The sequence below is a fragment of the Alternaria postmessia genome, assembly GCF_024291825.1.
Source record: "Alternaria postmessia strain BMP 2775 chromosome Unknown scaffold_40, whole genome shotgun sequence".
In the NCBI taxonomy this organism is placed as follows: Eukaryota; Fungi; Ascomycota; class Dothideomycetes; order Pleosporales; family Pleosporaceae; genus Alternaria; species Alternaria postmessia.
Window position 1 is genome coordinate 224,260 of NW_026260113.1, and position 22,958 is coordinate 247,217.

Below are 22,958 nucleotides of genomic sequence, written 5' to 3' on the forward strand. Positions count from 1 at the left end.
ATATACCCAAATGTAGGGTCAGGTCGGGTCAAGATCTAGGAAAGGAAGGATCAGGATGAAGATTATGTTCTCATGTGTATAGCGTTTCCAGCTCATGACCAACTGTATCGGTAGGTCAGCGGAGTAGGGTCACTTCCTTTTACTTTCAGTTTGCTTGAAAAGTTTACCGCTCATGTGGCTAGGTACTCAAGTATACGTATAGTTCTACTCTATCCCGCTGGCGCTTGCAAATGTTGTGTCTTATTATGTGTTGTGAAAGTGTCGCGCCGTTGGATAGTCCTTCGCGCTCTTATCAAAGCTCGTTCTTATCTCGCAGACGATTGATACTCTACTGGGAACCTTTCTCCAGCATCGTCTTCCAGAGTGTGGATGGAGTACTCGACCTCAGATCAACGATGATACCATACTACAAGAATAAACGGATTGATTGAGTCTATATATGCGTCTGTACCTAGCAGACTAACATGACTGCTACATTACATGTGCGTTCAATAGCACCAACTAACCTATCACTTTCCAAGGCGTCGTAGCCACGACCCCGAAATATAGTAAAGTTCAGACCGAGCAGCGCCAAACCAACGCCATGCCGGGTGATATCAATATGCAATGAGATATAACGCCCCAATACTTGCAAATTCGTGTTCGCCAAAAACTATGCATATCATCGTGACCGTTGTCATCGTAAGTTGTTTAGACGCGAATGCCCGCTCCAGAACCCCATCGTAGCTTCCGCAGACCTAGGCCAGTGCCTTTGATGCCTGCAGCTGCTTCTTTACCACAGCGTCCGGCCTCGGAACCTGCTGCACCGATCTGACCCATAGCCTCAGCATGGCCTGCCTCCTTGCCCACGACATAACCAGCCGAGAAGCCGATGGCACTGACAAGGACCACGACGCCAGCGCTAACAACCCAGGTAAGCAGGGTCGGACTGATCTCCTCGATCATCATCGGGCTTGTCTTGCGTGCTTTCTTGGCAATGCGGCGGTCTTTGCTACTGCTACGCACACCAGCTACCGGCGGACTCACTTTGCGCTTGGGCTTCTCTGAAGGACTGCTGCTAGTACTGCATGGAGATGATGCCGTCTCCTCGGATATGTTGCCCAGCGCTACAGATTCTGGGACCATGCGGAGGGAGTTCGGATCAACCCGAGTGGATGAGGGAGGGTTCGTGCGTGGTTGACCCGGCTTCGGGAGACCTCGCACAGCAGCGGCAGCGGAGAGCAAAGTAGACAGGCTAGCACGGAGGGCCTCGTCATGATCGGGCTGATAATTGGGGGCGATGGCATTATAAGGATGGTGCTGTGGGTACGAGTGCTGTCGTTGTCCTGCTGGCCTCACGTTCCTGCGAGGCGTGTACAAAGTGCCAGACTGCGATCGGATGGCTTGTTGGTTATTCGGGTGGGAGAAAGCGTTCGGTCGTGGCTGAAACTCTCGCCTCGAGGAACGAGGATAGTTGACAGCCGTCGCATTCTCATCGTCGTCGTCGTCCTCCCTCTCAGACATAGTCTCTGAAGACGCAACAGACTGTGGATGTCTCAGGGGTGATGGGCCGATGGCTTCGTTGGAAGATGTCATGACCCTATCCGACTCGCTTTCACTCTCTTCATACTCCTCCTGGCTACTATTGCCTCCTGCTGTGACCCTGTGCCCAGTTCCTATGGAGAACTGACCGCCACCTCGTGAGCGTCTGTTCTGCCGCCTGTGCGCGTTGGAGTCGTGCTGTACCGTGAGTCCTGTTGTGATGATCTCGTCGGTCGCAGACGATAGGGAGGTTGAGGAAGGCGCCGATGCAAGATCGATCCATGACTCTGTAAGCCACGTAAGCTCATACTCAATAGACAGATGCATGTGGGTAGAAAACGGGATGGATCATACCTTCTGAGCGCTGCCTCGAGGACGAAGCGATATGGCGCGACGGAGGCATGGCTTGGTCCTGATGGTGCGTATCTTCGGCTCCTATAGTTTGTCTGCCTGCTCGCGGTGGACGATGATCATGCATCGCACCCTGACCTCAGAAACTCGAGTCGTAACAAGAGCGCTGCAATCTTGGACCTTCGGCGATAGTCCTTATATCTTCGGACCCTAGGTTGACCGGACGTGGGGAGTATGCGCTCAAGTGGAGCCCAAGGGCCGTTCCGACTTCGGTTCTTTGTTTGGACTGGCGATGCTGAAGAATCCTGATGGAAGCAAGAAAGACCAGCGCAGCTCTGAAACAGCTTATCGGCGCCCAGAAACAGGAAGTGGAACTGAAAGCCGACCCGATCCTGTCGCTGGGTCACTGCGAGTCGCAGTTGGAGATAAGACTAAGGCCGCGAGCGAGCTGACGCTATGTAGACTGGCTCCCCAACTTGCGCACGGCCAGGGTCTAGGCGTGATGACGTTTCTGGGGAAGGGAGAGAAGCGCAGATCGGGGTTGTCGCGCTGGGCGGGGTACGAAGGAACACGACCGAAAGCGAGAGATGGAAGAGGAAGACAGACAAGTCGGTGTAAGAAGGCTGTCTCGGGGTTGCAGATGAGGAAAGTAGACGAATGTTCGTTCCTGGCCCCGTGTCCCGTGTGCTCGCTGGCGTATGACCATTGGCGATAGGTGTGGGAAATGGACGAATCAGGCCTCGCTCACTCCCTTTCTGTCTGAGGCTGGCGAGTCTAGACGTGCTCACCTGCCCTTGTACAAGACATGCGCATGTATCTTCTGAGCTTATCTACCTTGTGGTCTGCCGTCTGCAAGACATGGTCGCGTACCATTGTCTATCCGTACGACGCAGGATCATACGAATGCTCGTTCAGATACAGTATTACTCCACTTACCTCGAGGCTTGTTTACAACACGCCATCTATCACGTCATTATCCAGCATGTCAAGCGAGTCGAGCTGCGCCACGTATGTTTTGTTCTTCTCGTTCTTGGTGGGGATGGAAAGGGAACATGGGCCTTTTACAAGAGATACCGCATCCCCAGATACCTTACATCCTGGCTCACCACCATCGGCTTGATCTGCCTCTTCTTGATCATGCAGACTGCCACTAAAGTCTGTAGTATCTCACATGCTTAGTGTAGACAACTGGGGGGACCTTGCAACAATAGTAGTACTCCTACGAATAAAAATGCAAGCACATCGTCCGTCTCGATACCAGCTCACCGAAAGTCAATTTCGTATGGTACAGGCACAGAACACCGACTCCGATCCATGCAGAAATCATGCCACCTCACGTTGCGGTACATCCCCCTCTATGCGTGCGGGTATTATAACAAAATCATAAGCCGAACCGCAAGCTTATAGGATATCCAAAATATGTCAGAAATACGTTCCAGTTCATCCAAACCATGCCTCCCCTTAGTTCATGAATGCCCTAGTTCTTCTTCTTCTCATCCTTCTTCTCGTCTTTCTTAGTCCTACTCTTGAAAAAGTCTGAAATACCGTCCTTGAATTTCTCCCAAGGTGTACGGTTCAGGTGGTTGCTGAGTTGGCGGTACTTGTACATCTCAGCCCAGCAGTCGCGACCCCACTCGCAGCCAGCCATGTTGACCAAAAAGTCACGATCTTGTTCTTGGTAGTGAATGTCGGGGTTGTCGCCGTTCTCGCCACACGCGCCTGGTGGGAAACTCATAATCTGGCGCTGCTGAATGAAGGCAACATGGGGCCTAATCCAGGGCTGGTTCTGGTACATGTATTCAAAAGCATCCTGCTCTTTGTGCTCCCACTCCATGTGCTTTTGTTCGTAGCCAACAGGATCCCACCAGATGTCAAGCAGTCTGTCGGTCCACACGCTTCGTTTGACCATGAAGGAGCCCAAGTTGAAACCACCACAGTCCTGAGGTAGCAACATGTTGACAGAGTCGACCTTGCCATCTCCCACGGGCGAGCGTGTTTCGGGGTCGAGGTATTCGTCGGTCAGAGGATGTGTGATGTTGAGGGGATTGTATACGTTGATGTCGCGATATGTCACGTCTTGTAGTTGTTTGAAGACGTGCTTTTGGAGAGAGTAGGTCGGCTCCATGATGAAGGTGTTTGTGTCAAGCCACCAGAACCTGACGCACGTTAGCTTTGCGGACATGATATGCACCGAACACTTACCATTCAGCATGTGGGTATTTCCGCATAGCGTTGCGAATGGTGTCAACCTTCTCCCAGCTTTCTCTCCATTCGTGCGCATAACGCTTCTTGGTGCTCATGTCGACAATTTCCAATTCGTAGCCCCAGTTCTTGGTGTACTTCTTCTTGTTCTTGACACTGTCACGTTCGATGGCCCACTCGCGGGGGCCCTTCCATTCCATAACACCTCCACCTTGGTTCGCTGCGAGTATGACGACATATTTGCTGCCGCCGCCGAACCATGCGGACCGTCTGTACATGCGACGTAAGGCTACAGTCGTCAATACCCGTTGCCATACGAGGAATCAGAGAGCATAACAACTTACGTGTGTTTGAATTGTAGAAAATGAAGAAGAATACAACGAACAAGACCAACGCGACTCGCTTCCGCAGACGCCATACTGTCCAGGCTATGGCATTCAGGAAGCGCATGACTTTGTTTTGGGGCCGTCCGCGACCTAGCTTCTCCTTGTCGCCGTGGTTGAAGGGCAGGCTTGTGGATATCCTGCGAAAGTGCTTGCCAAAGAAACCTTGGTTTCTCGGGGTGAAGGCGGGATATCCCTTGACCTCAGCACTCCGCGCTTGAGCGGATGCCCAGGTGACATTGTGTGAAGAAGAGCCATTCGCATATGGACTGGTGCGCCCGCCATTGTAGTCTGGAGCATTCAGGCCCGGACTCGACCACCCCCCAGGCTGTGGGGAAGGCGATCTTGACATTTCGAAGGCGCCCGGGGTGCCAGGAATTGAGGGTAAGGCTTCGCCCAGCGAGCGGCCGTGAAGACCGCTGGTTGTGCCTAGCCTGCTTCGCGACTCTGCACTATCCGGAAGATTGATATTGTTCGGCGGCAGTTGCCGTGCAGCGGAGGAGCGCCTCCTGCGTTGGCCAGCGGAAGCGGAGAAGGAGGATTGGGAAGCCAGCGTGACTTTGTCGGCGTGCAACGGGCCGCGTGGATTAAAAGGAAGGAGGCCGGCGGGTGGCTCGCGGCGATAAGACGGTCAGCTGCAGTTGCCGACGTGGTTCGACGGTAGCTCTGATATTACTGAGGACAGCTGGCGGATGGTACCCAAGTCCTCGAACGGCAGGAGCAAGGCGGTTGCACTGGGGGCGCAAGGGAGCGTCGGGGAGGATGCCGTGGAACGTCGAAACCGCGTCTCTTCAATTGGCTGTGGGCAAAACGAGAGTCTGGAAACGATATACTACTACAGCTCGTCAAGGCTTCGTTGTCGGAAAGGAGCTGGCGATAAACCAATTTGGGTCTTCAGGTTCGCTGCTTGGCATGGACCCAAAAGGAGTGGAACTAGTGCTGGCTCACATCTCCACCCTGTCTTGCCCGCACTTTCATGCTGATTCGCCTTCACCCCGAACTATTCCACTATCGTATTGAATGCTCCATGTACGAGTTTGTGACGCTCAATGGGGGCTGGACGACAGCGCATGGCGCTGATAGACAGCCGTGGCATCGTGTGGTGATATTAATACTTCGTATTCGGATGGCTGAACCGACATCGCTAGCAGGTATACGGATGACTTTAATAACGGCGGTCATGAGTTGTTGTTGTTATTGTACGCCTACCAGCTCCAGATGCAGCTTCTGATGTTCCTCAGCTACTACAGGCAGATTGCAGTGTGGTTGCATGTCTATGGATATCTTAATAGGATAGATGCGAACGCGTGGTCGCAGCTTCGGCGGACCAGACTGTACACCCTTGAGCAATCAATGGCCGCCTGGCCATAGACATCGCAGAGACACAAGCACGTCACTACATGCTATACTGTCTGAGTGTGCGCAACTCAGAGCCTTTGTGAGTGATTACAGGTCAGCTTCTACAAAGTGGTGGTACATGGAACTCAAAACACCAAACAGCTGTTTGGCCAAACACCTTTGACTCAATCTCCGTGAGTTTGCCCTTGCCACCACTGACTCCCTTCTCATGGGATCAGGAAGGGCATTCCAACGACATTTATACAACCTTCCACCAAAGAGTAGACAGGGGAATGGTCGGCGCATACAGACCGCACTGACGGCTAGCTAGCGCCATCTTGGCGGCGCCTTTCTCGTCCAACGGTTGGTGGCCGCCCTGATTGATCTGGCGCTTGAGTTACGTCGTCCTCTCCTCTGACTGGCTCACCTCAGCATTCACTAGACACGACATCCAGCTATGCCTCTGGAGCGTCTCAGATCTTGCATAGTGTTGTACATTTCCAGCCCAGCGAATCCAGGGCGGTTACTGAGCCTCAAGCCTGGAATCATGGCGCTCGATATGAAGCAGATCCACCTGGTGGCTCCAATCACCTTCACTCGGGACCCGTTGACAAGGCCTGTTGCGACCAGCACGCTTTGACTCATCCATTCGTGGCCGGCGGTTCTGGCAGATTAGAGGCTAGAGTAAAAAGTCTAGGTGAAGGAGCTATGCACTATGCGGTATGGCAGTGGTTTGCCTGGTAGGCGGCAGGGCCATCGACGGCCATGTAAAGATCTGGGGTCGCGTGTCCGACCAAGAGCCTCACCATTCTCCTTTTGATCCGCCTTTACCGTCCTCTGTACCTCTTCATCACTCTCTTTTTCCGTTCTCTTTGTTGCTTTATGCCGTTTTCCTCATTTTGTTTTTCTATGGTCACGTAATACATTTCGGGCCCCGCAACACATCTACACAATAGCACGAACAATAGCACCGCCACATAACTGTCTCAGTTTCAGCACTAGGCCTATATCGAGACAATTCATTATCGCGGCGATCTTCTTTGAAGACACAGCTGTGTCGTCCCCCCACCTGCTTCAATCTTGGTAGCCCACGGACGGAAGACACGGACGGACAAGGTCAACCATGAATTACACTAGGAGAGACATGTACGGCCAGCAGCCACCACTTACGTCGTTTTCGAGATCAACATTTAATACCGCATACCAAACGGATGGCGAAGCATACGCACACGACCCGCATACCGATTCAGACGAACAGATATCGGTACACTTCAATGACGGCTTTGAGGAAAGTCGGAACCTGGACAGATCAACCTTCGACACCGAGACCCACGTTGACTCACAGCGAGTAACTTCAAGACAGAACTCGCGATCCTTCACAGGACGCGTCTCGAGGCAAAAAAGTCGGAGGCGAGAGCTTCTGGGAAGGCCGGCGAAACCTGGCATCACTGTTGATACGAGTTTCACAAGGCATAGAGGCACCGAACCTCATCAGGTGTTTCCACATGGAGCAGAGAGAGGCTCCGGGTCTGTTCGGAGGTCGCCGTGGTTCGGTTTAGGACGGTCTTCGACCAGGAACAAGGGCTTGGGTATCACCAAAGGTACACCTCAACCAGACACTACACATCGGAAGAAGCCTAGCATCGACCGGAGCGAAGCTGACACCGCTATTTCCATGACCCCAGGGAGCAAATCGTGGCAGGAGATTTCGCCTTGGGACCGACGCATACCAATTGGAATATCCGTCCCGACTGACAGCATCTCCGACTTTAGTACGCTTCAAGCCAGTCGGCATCGTGCTGGCAGTGACTCTACTCTTGTAACCCCAAGTATTATTATCACTCCTGCAGCAGTAAAGTCGGTTTGGTCTCCAGATACGCCCTTTACAGAATCCGATTACACGCCCAGCATCTACTCTCGTTACCAATCGACCTTTGCGAACTCCAACGTTCCTCCAGTTCCGGCTTTACCTGCTGGTATGTCACAGGCACCAGGCGCCGATACTGCCAGAGATACACAAGGAGCGGTTGGTCACGCCAGGAACGACACCCTAGATTCAGCAGGGACTGCCTTTGAGGAAGACGATGACTCTAAAAGGAAGGATCGTATCATGTCCACCAGTACTGTCTTCGAAGAGGATGAGACACCTCTAAGAGAGAGGACTGTGGAGAACTCTTTGGCTATCGATACTTCCATGGTGCCCACTCCACGGCGATCACAAGGATGGTGGAATGTCATTACCACCCCGTTCGTCATGACACCGAAATCGTCGACGTGGACCGAACCCGGGCGTGATGGCGATAGAACACCGGATGTGCCGATAGTACCTCTCCAATATGGTACACGCAAGAGAGAAGAGTCGATCCCTCTTTCCAAAGGTCCAGATAACACAGCGGTTACAGTTTCCAGTGTTTCATCACAGAGAGATTCAGAAAAGGTGGTGTTCCACCCAACTCCAGAACCAGCATCTGACCCTCATCGCGGCATCACATCCCCTCTTTCTACCATGTCGGCTTCCCCAGTTGTGGGTACAGCGGCTATTGGAACCGTCTTGATGCCTCGTCAGGTCGAAGAGCCACGACAGATCAACGTCAACATTGAGTTGCAAGATAGGCGGCCAATTGCGGACAGCTACTCCGTTCGCGCTAATTATCCACCACCTTCACAGCATATGCACACGTCAGCGCCAGCACCGCAAGTTAAGAGCGGAGCGTCTCCACCCACAAATGCCAACACCTCGCAGCAGAGCTTGCCGGTATTTGCTCCGCCACCCAAGTTCGCCCAAAAAAGCTCGCACTGGAGCTACGATAACGTCAGCCGTTCCAGCTCACAAGCTTCTTCTCCCAACCTCAAAGGGGGAAAGAAGCACCGCAAAGTCTGCGATATGATGAGTATTTGGCCGTTCGGAAAGAAAAGAAGCTCAAAACCCCAGGGTGCTGAGAAGGGGAAGAAAAAGAAAAGAGGTATCTGTTTCTGGAGTTGCTGTTGTTGTCTGATCTTTCTCATACTACTGGCAATCATCATCCCCGTAGTTGTAGTACTTACAAGGAGGGGAAACGACAACAATGACAACAAGCCAACGCCGACTCAACCCAGCGCAGACGTCGGTAGCCAGTGGCTCAACCTCACAGACTACCCTCCCATACCTACCGGTATCTTGACCATCGCTCAACCCGAGGCAGTAGAGGAAGAGAGTGGTTGTGTTGCACCAACTACGTTGTGGAGCTGTGCGCTGCCGAAAGAACTTCAGCAGTCCGTCGCGCCCAACAAACCCGACCAGCCGAACTTCAAAGTCGAAATCACCTTCGAAAACGGAAGTTCAGCTGAACTACCAAAGTCTCAACGCGTAAAGAGAGCCATGAATCCAGTCTCAGCCGGTGCCTTTGTTCGGTCATTGTTGCATGCACGTGCTGCAGCTTCGCCCTCTCCCGCGCCTCCATCAACTACCGATATGAGTTTCCTAGGACAAACTACAGACGGAAATTCCGCACCCTTTGAGGGCGAAGACACTGGCTTGTTCATCAGCATACAGGATCCCACCGTTAGCGTGTCGCGAATGACGAAGCGTGCCGATGCGAGCGACCCAACGAACATCACTGCAGTGATCCCACCACCGATGTTGGCTTCTGATGGAACTGCTGCGCCTGCAAACTTGTTGCCTTTTCCATCTGCGCAGCCACTACGATTATACAATCGCGGTAAAGATGATGAGCACTATGGCTTCTACAACTATTTCGACCGTTCAATCTTCTTGAAGCAAATCAACGGCACCAACCGTGGCGGCAACCCTGCAGATGTCGACGGAGGAAGTACAAAGGACGCTGCCAAACTGAGGTGTACATACTCACAGACACGTTTTCTGGTGCAGATCTGGACTCGCAGCAAAGAAAGCAAGACACTGTTGCAGCGTTCAGCTTCGGACAACTCGAACGTATTCAAGCGGCCAGGCACCTTTCCGTACCCAGTCACCGTCACCATCGACCGTCACGGCGGCGATCCAGCGAAAAAGAACCTCTATTGCTACGAGATGGAGGACGATGGGTCGATCAAAGACGAAGAATCGAAGAAGTCATTTCAGTTTGAAGACCGCGGGTTCGGAGGCAACCTTGTCAAAGGCACGCAGGGACAAGGAAGTGTCAGCGGATCCATCGACGGTGGGACTGGCGGCTGCCGGTGCCAATGGCAGAACTGGTTGAGTTGAGGCTCCACCCGTTTTGGATTCTAGCGACGATTTTTCCTTGTGTTGCATGAACATCTCCAGATTGCTGGAATTTCGCATAGCGTTTGGTCTTTTGCGCATGAATGATACAGCGCCCTCTCATGTCTATCACCTTTGTTACATATAAGAAAAAGTGGCTTCCCTTGTCGGCGACATGATTGAGTTCACTGGTAATACTCACCCACTGGATGGCATTCTTGTATAAATATATATATATATATACCTAGACTCGATAGTCCTAGCTAATACTTACTGATATCAATTACTCAGCACTGGCCCCTCCACGTGAAATCTATGAATCGTGAGCGTCTCAAACTGCCGCTAGGCTTAAGTGTAGTCATGGTATGTGTTTGGTCCACATGCGGCTCGGCGAGTCCATTTGAGGGAGTGTGGATATCGTGCAGTGCCGTCGGATGTTACCGTGGCTTCTCCGCTGACATCCTCCGGGCCCATTTGTTCAGTCAGGTCAAATAGTGGATATCAAACATAGACCTGGGGAGTAGTACTCGTGGGCGAAATCGAGGCATGAAGAGCAATCAAGCGAGCGATGATACAAAGGCGTGTTTCTCGGTTCTTGTAATGCAAGATCAGAGATGGCCTTGTCGGATAATAAAAGCAATGCGAACGCCCATAGTAGGGCATGTTATAAGGTGCAGATCAATCACGGCGGCCACCCACGGCAGCGCAGCTGCCTCATCGTGTTCGCAATCTTTAGATTAGACTATCTTCGCTATTGCGGGCTCGTACCAAACATTACACTACATTACTGACGTGGTCCGGAATACACCCTAACCCTGCTCCTCTGACGGCTTCTTCTCATCTTCAGTCGTACGGCGTGAAGGGCCTGGGGTGAGCGGTAGTAATCCTGATCTGTCTCCTGTTGGATTCCGCGATGCGCTTGGGGTTGGATAATAGCCGGGAGTTTTGCCGACACCGAGGTTCTTGGCACTTTCCTCGAGTTCTACCCTCTCCTGCTCCTCGCGATCCACCTCATGTCCGCGTCCTTGATCGTCCTTGTGGTTGTCGGAGATGTTGGCACCGACGGGGGCTTCCTCTCGTGTCTCCCCCTCAGGTACGCCAGTGTCGGAATCCACTGAATCTTCGTCACTGGTATCAATGTCTTCTTCGTCACTGGTATCGATGTCTTCTTCGTCGCTGTACAAGATGGGCTGTGCGTCTTCTAGGGCATGATAGTCATCCTCTTCAGCTTCGCGATCTGCCATCAGAGCATCGTCGTCTTCTTCACCCCTTCCAACAAGCTCGAGTTCGTCATCTTCAGCCTTTTCGTCTTGGGCTTTTTTTTGATCTTCTAGCGCTCGCTTATAGACATACTCAGCATCTGCAGAAGTAGAAGTACGAAATTAGTATGTCTCACATGCACTCCGTTCAGTCAAAACTTACCTGATAAGGACCTCTTCTGTAGTTCGATATGCGCTTCAGACAAGTCTTCGTCTGTTCTACCGACAAAGAACTGGTAGAGCTCTACTGCGCGCTTCGCATGTGCGACATAGCAATCATCTGAGTTGCCGAGCATAAGGTGGAAGCCTGCTTGATGCCATTTCGGGGTGTGTACATCTAATAGATATCGCCGACAGCCAGCGTATGCCTCCTCGTATTTCTCCGCGCTGTACAGGTTGGTCACGGCGTGGAACCTGTCGAAATACAGCTGATCAAGCGGGCTACGGATCGTTGTCGCAGACATTCTAGACGCCGTTGGGTACCTTGTTAGGATGTGGGGTGGGAGGCTTGTAGTGGGGAACGCGGTCAAATGATAGAACTGGAAAGGCTCGCACGCACGGATTGACACTAAATTTTTTTGAGTGGTGTTTGTGTGCTAGACCGTCCAATCCAGATCCAGGATGCACTGCCTCATCCGCCTTGGGTCTAGTGAAGCGCTAGCGCTCTTCTAGCACCACACAAACATAGATTCGGTTCGGCCCTTTCGCCCAAAATTGACTTGTCCCACGCCGATCGTTTCCAACTGGTACGCTTACGACCATGGACAGGAAGCGCGGCCGCGAAGACACCCCCCCGGGAGTGGACACGGATGCTTCCGACGTAAGTACTCATTCGTCCAACGCGCTTCCTACACGGCAACGCCATGCTAACATATGTTTTCCTATAGACTACCCAGATCGTCGCTCGACAACCACGCACACGAAAGCCAGTCCCGAAACGCCCGCGACAAGCCCGCGACGGATCCGAGCATGCCCATGTACCCGACAACGCCGACGAGCCCGGAGATAACGACGAGCCCGAGTCCGATAAAGAGTTAGAAGGCGACGAGCAAGCAGAAGTTGAGCAAACAGCAAAACGGGTCCCAAAGCTACGAAAGCGAAAGTGCGATGGTCCGTGTAGCAGGTTGCTGGAAACTAGAAAGTGGTACAAGATTCCAGGTTCAGCTGATAAGGGCGCCCGTGAATGTCAAAAGTGCCATAAGGCTCGCAAGGGCAAGAAACCACCACCACGAAAGTGCGATGGCCCGTGTGGCAAGTTGCTGGAAATTGAAGGTTGGTACAAGATTCCAGGTTCAGCTGATAAAAGCGCCCGCGAATGTCAAAGGTGCCATAACGCTCGTGAGGGCAAGAAACGAAAGACGTTACAACGAACGTGCGATGGCCCGTGTGGCAAAACGCTGGAAATAAGAGATTGGTACAAGATTCCAGGTTCAGCTGATGAGAGCGCCCGCGAATGTCAAAAGTGCCATAACGCTCGTGAGGGCAAGAAACGAAAGACGTTACGACGAACGTGCGATGGCCTGTGTGGCAGAACGCTGGAAACAAGCAATTGGTACAAGATTCCAGGTTCAGCTGATGAGAGCGCCCGCGAATGTCAAAAGTGCCGTTACGCTCGCAACAATCCCCTCGTGACTAAAGCTTCGTCAAGGAAGTTTAAGAGAGGAGATCTCGCGACGGGCAGCCGAGGGACTAGACCTCATCGCCTGGATAAATCTACCGTGGACCCCACTACTGACCTCTCTGCTCCTTACCAAACCTTGGCCGATGTTTACGAGGAACGGGTCGGTGCGCAGCTGGATCAGTGGACTACCGCCATAAACGCTGTGGTGTCTTCAAGCGATGCTCCCCTCATTGCAGACGATGTCGATGCCGACGACGACGACGACAACGAAACCGCCATGCAGAACCCGATCGCCCCCTTGCGGCTGCCACTCGCAGACAAACGGAACGCGCAGCTGTCGCAACTCCGGAATGAGATGAGGTCTCTCAGTAAAGCCCCGTCGAGAGATGGTCGCAACTACGTCAGCTCGTTCGTCAGTACCAAGCTGGTGCTGTCGGAGTCAAAGACTATCGATGAGTACCGGTATGAGGTCAAACAAGGATCAGAACGCCGTTTAATGGCGGTAGCATATGGACCGTCCTACAGCAAGGATGTCGCGCTGCGCGTTGCTTCCAGTGCAGTTGGCATTCTCAACTCGTTCCCTGGTGAGCTCGATCTGGTTTCCACTCCGCTCTTCAATGGGTCAAAGTTTGTAGCCATTCCAGCGGCTGGAAACAAGATCATCACTGCATTACTGGAGTTGGAGCTTGAGGGTACCTGGGATCCTAGCCGTCTACGTCTCCCTACTCCAGAGATTGACAAGCTCGACCCTTTGAACAACGACAAATTGAAGGACACGATCGAATGGACTGTACGTTCTATGATGATTGACCCATCTACCGGGGAAAGCTACGAAGGCACATATACCCTTCCCGAGCTTTCTGGAGTACCGACGTTCCGTATGATGCCAAATCTTCAGTTCTATGATCATTACGGGAACTGCGGATTCACCCAGGACCCAACCAGCAAAGAGGACGTTCATAAGACCGGCCTGTACGACCCGAATGTCGAGCAACTGGAACAAACCGAAGGCCGACTTGAGAACAACCTGCAGACCGAGAAGCTCCTTCGTTGCCTGTCTGCGCACCTCGCGCGCACTACTTTTGTTCGTCTTGATGACTTCAAGGTATTTTGCGACAGCTGGATCTCCAAGATCGCTACCAACTACTGGCACCGGTACGATGTCCTACATCTCTTTGAGACGGCGGCTGGGTTGGTTACCATCGCACCAGACGAGCGCATCGAACACCGGTTCCCCGGTCTTCCGAAGTTCCCCATTCCTTCCAGGGATTACTCGCGTGCCATGCCGGTAGTCACCACTATAGTCAATGCTTGGCTACGTTCTGGCGACATCAGAGAAGCATGGTTAGAAGGAGCTGTGAAATACGAGGCAGTTTGCTCACAGATTGTTGCTGGAGAGCCTTCTTCGACTGCATGCTCGTGCAATGAAGACAGCCAACACAGTACTGTTCATCCTTGCGGCAGCTGTCACGGTATCTTCCTGTGTTCCCGCATGCAAAAAGGTATCTTCGCGCCAAAGATCTGCGCCTCATGTTTCCAGCTGGAATCGTCGGATCCAGCTGCTGCCATAGACGAACGCGCACTCAAGATCGCGCTACGCAATGCAAAGGTTCGAGGGGCAGGGACAATGTCTGAAGCACTCGAGTCCGTCCGCAAGTTCGTATGTCGCACTCAATCTCCCGGCGGGGGTCTCGTATCAGCGCGGTGGGAAGATTACATGACTTCGACTATGCGAGCCTTCTCCGCTACAGCAACCGCGCACGATGGCTTCCGAATATCAGTAGATGCGGTGTTTCCCTTTGGTATTGCAAGTTCCGGCGAAATTCATCATCACGCCCCGTCAAACTTGCGCCTGACAAGCACGGCCTTTAATTCTGCAAAGGGCATCCATCTTCCCGCTATAATGGCAGTCATCAGCGACTACATAAGAGCAGTCGGTGACGCGGAAGAGGATACCGCAGAGTCGGGCAACTTGCATGACCGACTGGAGAGCTTTTCTAAGTCACTATTTGAGCGTCTGGCTGCATGTCGCAGGGTTCGCCTCAAATGCCCATCTACGAAAGCGCTACGGGAGAAGCAGACTTTGAACGATGAAGTTTTCAAGGCGATGCATGAGCAATGGGTTTCGGGGAAGCTCGTGGCGAGCGATCAGCTTGAGGACGCCAAAACGTACAAAAGCATAGACGCTGTCAAGTGGTCAACAGAAGACTTGACTCGCCTGAAGTTTCTCATTAACCAGCTTGAAAAGGAGTTTGGTGTTAGTGTTACAAAGAGTACAGACGGTTGCCCGGTGGTTGCTCGCCTTCCAAAGACGTCAACTTCTTCACAGGAATGGAGTTGGGTCGCAGCGGCCAACTTCTTTTTTCAACGTCTCGATAGACTCAGGAAGAGATGCAACAGATGGGATGCCACTATCGATACGCCGATCACTCTTTTTGTCGAGTGCATTTTCCAAATTTGTGTCGGTTTGTGGGACGAGACGAGACCCATGAAGGAGAACGCGGTTTGGTCCCTGGATGAGAAGAAGGCCTACAAGAAGAAGTACGGAGACTTGCTCGGTCTACCCATCGTCCTCCAGGCATGGCACCCCCTGTGCTTATCCATCGGACACTACCACCACGGGCTACAGATGCGGACTGGTTGGCCTCCCGACGCCACGGAAATGTCTCATCGTAAAGAAGGCGTAGCTAACATAAGCTTCGAGACATCCTTTAGCAACCAACTAAAGAGGGCATATCCCTCAAGCCAATACCAGGAGCTTCGTGCAGAAATGAAGAAGATCAATCTAGCCAAGGAGTACTACGACCCGGATCTAGAGCCTGCGGACTTTGAGATGCCTGCTTTTGAAGGCGGCGATGAAGCCGATAGAGCGGCCGACCTAGAGGAAGCTCTGATGAGCGCGCTGGGAGATGGGCCCGTTCCAGGAGCCTTCACTGAAGACGAGGAAGATGACGCCACAGGTGCGGATGATAGCAACGAGCCGTCTCCACCTACCCGAGTTGCGTTGGCCAGAGAATACGACGAGATCCAACAGAATTTCATTTTCCGCCATGGTAACGGCACGGCTGATGTGCCTGGATCTGAGGACATCTTCAAAAGCATGAACAATGCGGCCAAGAACGGGAACCGAACCGAGTTTGACCGCCAGCGCGTCAAGCTACAGCGCCTTGAGAACCCATCCCCAGGTTCGTCGGACTCTTCCAGCTCGTCAGGCTCTGACGGGTTCATCGCTCAGTTTGACAAAGTGGACCATGTTGAGACATATGGCGCCAAACAAAACAAACATCAAGTCATTGGCAAGAAAGGCCGAAAGCTAGGTACAGTCACAGCTCGTGATCGCAACCAGGTCTTGGATCGTGTTACCTTTTATAACGCTCCTAGACGATCTGCTTCATCGTCAGAAAGCAGTTTGCTGCAGCAGCAGATGCATCAGGCCAGCCATGGTCTCGATCCAAAACACCCAGAACAATACGGCGTTGAGCATGTCGCTCGAATGTCTACTGTATCTACGACTGAATACTTCCTGTGTAACGGTAACGGATGCGAGAACACCAGAATTCCGTTGAAGTATCGCGCAGTTGCGGATGTTAACGAGTGCATTTTCTGCAATCTCGGCTATCATAAGCATGATCCTGAACGTGTTGGATGGTGTTTGGGTGGAGAGCATGGGCACGAGGCTCAACAAAGCAAGCTTGTTGATGATGACGGCTATGACGCGGACACTTGCAAAGACTGCAGTAAGGATGAAGGAGAGTTTGGCGATCACAGTAGTGAGGGTGAGGATGAGGATGAGGGGATTGTGGCTGGTACTAATGATGATAAAGCGGATGGTACTGAGGGTACGGATGATATCATGACTGACTAGTCCGTTCCCAGTGCCCGCGGCATCGTGGAGGGCAGTTGACGTGGTATAGAACAAGGCACGCTTGCACAGGAGGTGGACAGGTATGGTATGGATCGAGCTCAGGACCTCCGGAAATGCGTTGGTTCGTGCATGTACAGTACACTCTATAGCAAGAAGTGCCATTGCGTTTTATAGTCAAGAGGGTCAGGTACCGTGACACTTGTCGTCACTTGGGTTAAAGCATGCAGAAGGTTTGAAGCACCCTCGTGCGTACTGCAGTGACGCTCGTGATGAATACGACCGTATACGTGCATTATCTCCAGCGTCGTATTAGGAGTCAGACATAGGCTAATAGTAGGAAGCCCTTGTTACATAATAACAAGGCCTCTAATAAATATCTTAAAGAGGCAATCTTGCTTATAGTACTTTATTATATATTCTATCTTTTTATTTAAACTTGTCAGCTATGTTGCAGTGCGTAATTAGAAGAAGAGGCTGAATTAGAGCTGCTCTTGCTTCCGGCTTTCAATGCGACGCTAGAGACAGTGCTGCCCAGGTGTAAGCCGTGCACGTCCTGCCTTAGCCCACATTCTCAACCCGACATGTGTTTATTGAACGGCAACAAGCAAGCAGGGCCCCTGTTGGTCTGACACGCTCGAAGATAATGAGCACCATGTCACCGTAGCAGCATTATTGGTGGTGTTGAGGGGGACATGGGACGATGGCAGCGGACGAAGTGTGGATACTCGGCAGAATGAACGAGGATGGATGAGGCTAAGCACCGTAGCAGCCGTGCACGTCCCGCCTTGGCCCAGACTCTCGGACCCCGCCATGTCCATTGATCTCGCCCACGTTCTTCTAATGGCGCTCTGATTGGCTCCTTGAGACTTCATCCTTCAAAGACCTTTCATCGCCTCGTACATCCAAACAAGTGGCGACGCGGCAGGAATGCGTCAATGGCGTAGCAGGGCTGGGCAACTGATCTGTTGCCATGCCTCTTGATCGTAGGCTTGGTATGCTTGTGCAAGCCCTGGAAGGCTTGTTGAAAACGTCATGGCTCCATCAGCTATCACGAATAGTACCTTGGAAAGACATAAATCTGGGGACAGCAAGAAGGTTCAACAGCCTCGGATTTGGCGACTACGGGGATGCACTCGCTCTCGGCCCAATTAGAGGGTGCTGCTTGTGCCGAAAAGGCTGGGATTTGCTGTCGCGTGAGCTCCTTCCAGACTGGGTGGGGCTTTCAAACCTCTAGTATCCTCGCGTCCACAGTAACGTTATGCCCCCGCCGGAAGCGACGGTCTGTACACTAGAATTTTCTTCGCATCCTTGGACCCTTATATAACCTGTAGCTCGTCGGCTTGTGCGAAATGCTCAACTTTGTTCACTCAAGTTCGCGCTCCCTGTGCGCCTCTGCCTCATCTTTTCCGCTCGGCTGAACCTGGGTGGCTACCTCTCTGACCCTCAATTCCTACGCACCGGGCTTTTGCGGCAGCCCTTTGGAACAGAAGAACGCATCACAAGCAGCTCGAGGCGTGTGTCCATCACCAATCCGTGCATACCATATCGGAAAGTTCGTCATCGGACCGCCCGGCTATTACTAGCATCTGGCATCGCGTCGATTTGCAGATCCCATCGACCACTCAGAAGCCACCCTATCGAACGTGCTACTGTTCTGCATTGTGCGTGGAATTACTTGCGCAACCCACATCATCAAACGATTGTAATATCCGTGGGATAATCCGCCGCCTCGGATTAGCATCAAAGCGCATATAAGCTTCGCCTAGGACCCGCGGCTCTGGGCAACGCTTTTTCAAGCCATTCCACTATCAGCATATAACAACGAGTCCGGCCCAGCCCTCGTTGTACAGTTGTTACTATGGCGAATTCTCACGAACCTACGCCACCATCCCTCCGGGATTATGGTGTTGCTGCACCCCATGGCCCCAACATGACCGGCGAGCACCAAGCTACTCAGGACATTGACATCCGTAACGACATGAGCGCGAACGAGTCTAATGTGTTTCATGCCCTGCTTCACCCCGACGACCTTTACAATGCCAACGGCACCTACTGGGCAGACATGCCACTGGGTCAACGGGTCAAATTCATTGGACAAGTCGACAAAGCTGAAGCGAAAGCTGAAGCAACCTACTTCTGGGACATGTTCAAGAAAGACCCACTTGCGCCTTTTGGTCACTACTTCCGAACCTGTGTAATTCCTGGTATGGGTCTTGGTCTCGAGGGGTAAGTCGAAACATCTCATCGCTCAATTCTTCGCTAACATGAATCTAGTTACGTTCTGTTCTCCATTGGTAACGTCAGACCTCTTCTGCAGGCTGCCTTCCCAGCATGCTGGGGTAAGCACGAGATTTGCGATGAAACCTGGCTACAGGCTATTGACTACCTCGAGATTTGCGGTATCATTGTTGGTCAGATCCTCGTTGGTATTGTTGGTGATTGGCTCGGCCGCCGCTTCGGTCTTATCCAAGATGCTGTTATCATGTTCGTCGGTCTCCTCATGCTCACTGCTGCCTGGGGTGTCACCCAGAACGGATGGGTCATCTGCTACGTCTGGGCTCTATTCTTCTACGGTATCGGTGTTGGAGGCGAGTACCCCATGACTGCGACTGCTGGTATGGAGAACGCTGTCGGCTCCGGAAAAGTCTCTACCAAGGACGATCGTCTTCACCGTGGCAGGAAAGTTACCAGTGCTTTCCTGATGCAAGGTTGGGGACAATTCTTCAACCAGGTCATCCTGATCATCTTGCTCCTTATCTTCCACGGCGGATCATCCCCCCCGTACTCGAAGACCTTGGCTCAATGGACTTACCGTGTCTCCTTCGCCATTCCTGCTGTCGGTACACTCTGGCTCGTCTACTTCCGTTACTACAAGATGAAATCGGCTTCGAGGCAGCTGGCGCTTTCCAAGAAGAAGTCGAACGTTACCGGCTACGACGTTCAGTCTTTGAAACTTACCTTTACATACTTTGGACCCCGTCTTCTGGCTACTGCCGGCGCTTGGTTTGCCAACGACGTTTTCTTCTACGGCAACAAGCTTTTCCAGAACGAATTCATCAGCATTATTACGCCTGGTAACAAGTCTGTCATGACCGGCTGGCTGTATAACTTGATCAACGTCGGTGTATCGCTTTGTGGCTACTACCTCGCTTCCTTGCTCATCGACAACAAGCTTTACGGGCGCAAATGGATGATGATCGTCGGTTTCCTGGCTGACTTTGTTCTCTTCATCATCCCCGGTTTCGCTCTGGACTACTTCACGTCGCCTGAGAACATTCACGGTTTCCAAGCCATGTACTTCTTGTCCTCGTTCTTCAACCAATTCGGCCCCAACAGTGTCACTTTCCTTGTCGCTGCCGAGGTCTTCCCTACACCGGTCCGCGCCACCGCTCACGGTTTCAGTGCTGCTTGCGGTAAGGCTGGTGCCCTACTCGCCGCCGTCCTGTACAACTACATCGACACTCAGACCAAGTTCTACTTTGTTCCCTGGTTTGGTCTTGCTGGTGCTCTCCTTACTCTACTCTTCCTTCCAGACACGACCGGTCTGGATCTCAAGGAGCAAGAGCGTCGCTGGGCATACATTCGCGCGGGCAAAGAGCACGACTACCACGGTATTGCCATCCACTGGAAGCACCTGTCCTGGTGGGAGCGCTTCCGTGGCCAGCACAAGGATTACGACGCCAAGCTCGACTACGAGCAGAAGATTACCGAGATGCGCGCAGAGTGGCTCGAACGCCAGCAACACAAGTTCTCTGAGAAGAATGGCTGGGAAGGTGCTGACCCTGACGAGGACGACCACCTTGATGTACACAACTACTTCAAGCGCACCACACCCGGCTCGCCAAAGGGCCCTGAGCCTATGATGGCGCCTAAGTCTGTGTCGGAAAGCGACTCGGCGGATGAGATTACGAGGGAGAAGAATGGACAGCTCTAGTGGAGCTATGAACCAGATGTTCATTGTCGATATTTAGATAAAAATTAATTGTTAGCGTTATCGTTCTTTATAGCATTACAACGGCGTTTTCATTGTCTCGCGCTCGACGCAGAGGCTGTACTATGACACAGATAATGAAGATCGTTATGACAAGTACTTTGATCTATCCAGACCTTTCCTGTTCCTGTCGTGAGTTGTTGAGTTGCTGAGACTTGTCAATGTATTGTTGAACTGGGTCAAAAGCAATACGATATAGCTAAGCTTCGCAGACTACGGACAGTAACGTGCAGCTGCGTTGTCCGGGTTCAGCATACGTACATAATATTATGCACGCCAGTCTTATGCACAAAAGGCGTATGCAGTTGATTGATCCGGCTAACAGAGAAGCCCTCATCGCTTAGCCCCGGGCAAACCTAATCAACAGCCTGAGGTTTCGCAATGAGCGAGCACCACAGCAAGGCAGCCGCGTACCTGCAACTGGTGGCGCGGTCAAAAGAACTTTACCGGTAACTTTCCTAGATTTCGGCACACAGGACGTTTCAGCGGTCAGCCATGGTGGCAGGAGCAGCTGGGAAGGTTGGTAGCCGGGGCAACAATCACCCACCCGCTTTTTCTCCATGATGCGCGGACAGTTCTTGCGGTGACAGATGGTTGACTTCGGCCGCGGCGCTACTAGGGCAGCTTGGGAACCGCAGAAAAGTCTGGGTGTTGTGTGTGGTACTGCAGCTGTACATATCGGACCTGCGCAAGTGCAGCATGCTAGATGCAAGTCGTAGCGTCGGACAGACAGGGTGGGAGGAACATTCTTGGAGCTCTCGGCTTTTCCGCCGAACATGTACGGCACAAGCGCTACACACTCCAGTGCCTTCTATCGTGAGCTGCCCGCAGTCACGCCGGCCACGAATTCGCACCACATCACCGTTTGACAACGTGAGGGCAAAACGTTGAATACGAGACGGGAAGGAAGACAACGACGTCATGATCTCCTCCCCCTTGAATCGTTATCACGGCAGCGGCAAGAAATCATGCGAAACGAGATTACGAGCATGGACCTTGCTGCGAAGTCCGGAGAATGGACTGGGGTTGGCCGTGCATTTTAACCTTTTTCTTGCATGCGCCGATGTCTGAGTGTACTATCTATGTAGGTACAGATTGGATTTTGTTTGTTTCAATATATTGCGCTTGCATGGGCGTCATTCAGATTCTAGGGTTTTCGGGGATACAGCGATGGTTTCGTGTTAGTGGCGTTCTGTTGAAGCAAGGGATCATCAGGAGAGGAACATTTTTGCAGAGGCATGGATCGATTTCGCGTTAGCGAAGAGCGAAACGACGAAGAGGGACACGCGTCGCCCACGACGACGGGTATGCAAAAAAAGAAACCCAGCTGCCGAAGTTCGGTAACAATTCTGGGTGCTGTTGCTAAGGATAGTAAGAAGCAAGGAAAGAGAGGCGAACAGACGAAACACAGCCGGACAGCGATGCGCAGACAGACTGTTGCCAACAATATTCCAAGGGCTGCATAGGGCCGCCACCTGTACCGGGCAGCGATCTACATTGGTGATGGGCAGGCTTCAGCCGATCGAATGGTGACGGACCTGCCCCTGGCACTATGGTTGCTAGTGGCACGGCCGCTGGGCGGGAGGCGTTTGCTGGCGTTGCGATAAGGTGCACACAAGCGATTTGCAGTGGAGAGAGGTTGCGTGGCAGTCAAAGTCTTCACTGTTGGTTGCGTGTTTCGAGGTGGTTGTTGCTTGTGGCTGGAGCTGCAACACTCAGGTGGCGGGTTATACGTGCATGTTCGCTGTCGTGCGATGGCGAGAGACAGCCAGGCAATCAAAACGAAGCAACTCGGCGGCATTCAGCAGCGTGACAGCCTCTCCAGCAGGGGACTAGCCTTGCCCAACGGTTCGAGTGGGTTAACTTGGAAGAAAGCGGCTGAAATTCTTGGAACGATGCTTGTCCATCTGCCAATCGCAGATTGGCCTCGTGTCTGTGCGCTGGGGCTGGGTGGTTCTACTCTCGTCGAAACACACGGGCGCAAAGCCTCTCCAATAACTCCCTTTCCACGTACACAATGCACAGGGCACCATTGGGTAAGAGTGGGTCCCCCACCGCATTGCGACACAACAGCCGCAAGCCTTGCGTGTGTGTTGCCCTGCTGTCCCAGCCAAATAAATAGATCTGCTTGCGGCCTCCGTTCTGATTCTTCATCCACTCAACGCACAAACAGATTCACCCGCTCAACTCACCCAATCTACGAGTCGATCATCCAGTCGCTATCTTCAA

The 22,958-nt window shown here is 52.5% G+C and overlaps 6 protein-coding genes across 6 annotated transcripts; 3 read left to right on the forward strand and 3 right to left on the reverse strand.

The window, feature by feature from the left end:
* Positions 1 to 690: 690 nt before the first annotated feature.
* J4E82_006703 (uncharacterized protein) lies at positions 691 to 1,999 on the reverse strand (the record flags this gene model as incomplete). Its single annotated transcript, XM_051732958.1, has 2 exons — positions 691 to 1,808; positions 1,876 to 1,999. The coding sequence occupies 2 exons, from the start codon at positions 1,997 to 1,999 to the stop codon at positions 691 to 693; spliced, it is 1,242 nt and encodes a 413-aa protein (XP_051587351.1).
* A 1,350-nt stretch (positions 2,000 to 3,349) lies between these two features.
* Positions 3,350 to 4,809, reverse strand: J4E82_006704 (uncharacterized protein; the record flags this gene model as incomplete). Its single annotated transcript, XM_051732959.1, has 3 exons — positions 3,350 to 4,028; positions 4,075 to 4,363; positions 4,419 to 4,809. The coding sequence occupies 3 exons, from the start codon at positions 4,807 to 4,809 to the stop codon at positions 3,350 to 3,352; spliced, it is 1,359 nt and encodes a 452-aa protein (XP_051587352.1).
* Positions 4,810 to 6,918: 2,109 nt separating this feature from the next.
* On the forward strand, positions 6,919 to 9,996 carry J4E82_006705 (uncharacterized protein; the record flags this gene model as incomplete). Its single annotated transcript, XM_051732960.1, has 1 exon — positions 6,919 to 9,996. The coding sequence occupies one exon, from the start codon at positions 6,919 to 6,921 to the stop codon at positions 9,994 to 9,996; it is 3,078 nt and encodes a 1,025-aa protein (XP_051587353.1).
* Positions 9,997 to 10,802: 806 nt separating this feature from the next.
* Positions 10,803 to 11,716, reverse strand: J4E82_006706 (uncharacterized protein; the record flags this gene model as incomplete). Its single annotated transcript, XM_051732961.1, has 2 exons — positions 10,803 to 11,353; positions 11,416 to 11,716. 2 exons carry the CDS (start codon positions 11,714 to 11,716, stop codon positions 10,803 to 10,805), a joined length of 852 nt encoding a protein of 283 aa, XP_051587354.1.
* A 296-nt stretch (positions 11,717 to 12,012) lies between these two features.
* Positions 12,013 to 16,738, forward strand: J4E82_006707 (uncharacterized protein; the record flags this gene model as incomplete). Its single annotated transcript, XM_051732962.1, has 3 exons — positions 12,013 to 12,072; positions 12,140 to 12,524; positions 12,819 to 16,738. 3 exons carry the CDS (start codon positions 12,013 to 12,015, stop codon positions 16,736 to 16,738), a joined length of 4,365 nt encoding a protein of 1,454 aa, XP_051587355.1.
* A 1,858-nt stretch (positions 16,739 to 18,596) lies between these two features.
* J4E82_006708 (uncharacterized protein) lies at positions 18,597 to 20,672 on the forward strand (the record flags this gene model as incomplete). The annotated part of the gene is made up of 2 exons (XM_051732963.1): positions 18,597 to 18,964; positions 19,013 to 20,672. 2 exons carry the CDS (start codon positions 18,597 to 18,599, stop codon positions 20,670 to 20,672), a joined length of 2,028 nt encoding a protein of 675 aa, XP_051587356.1.
* Positions 20,673 to 22,958: the final 2,286 nt, after the last annotated feature.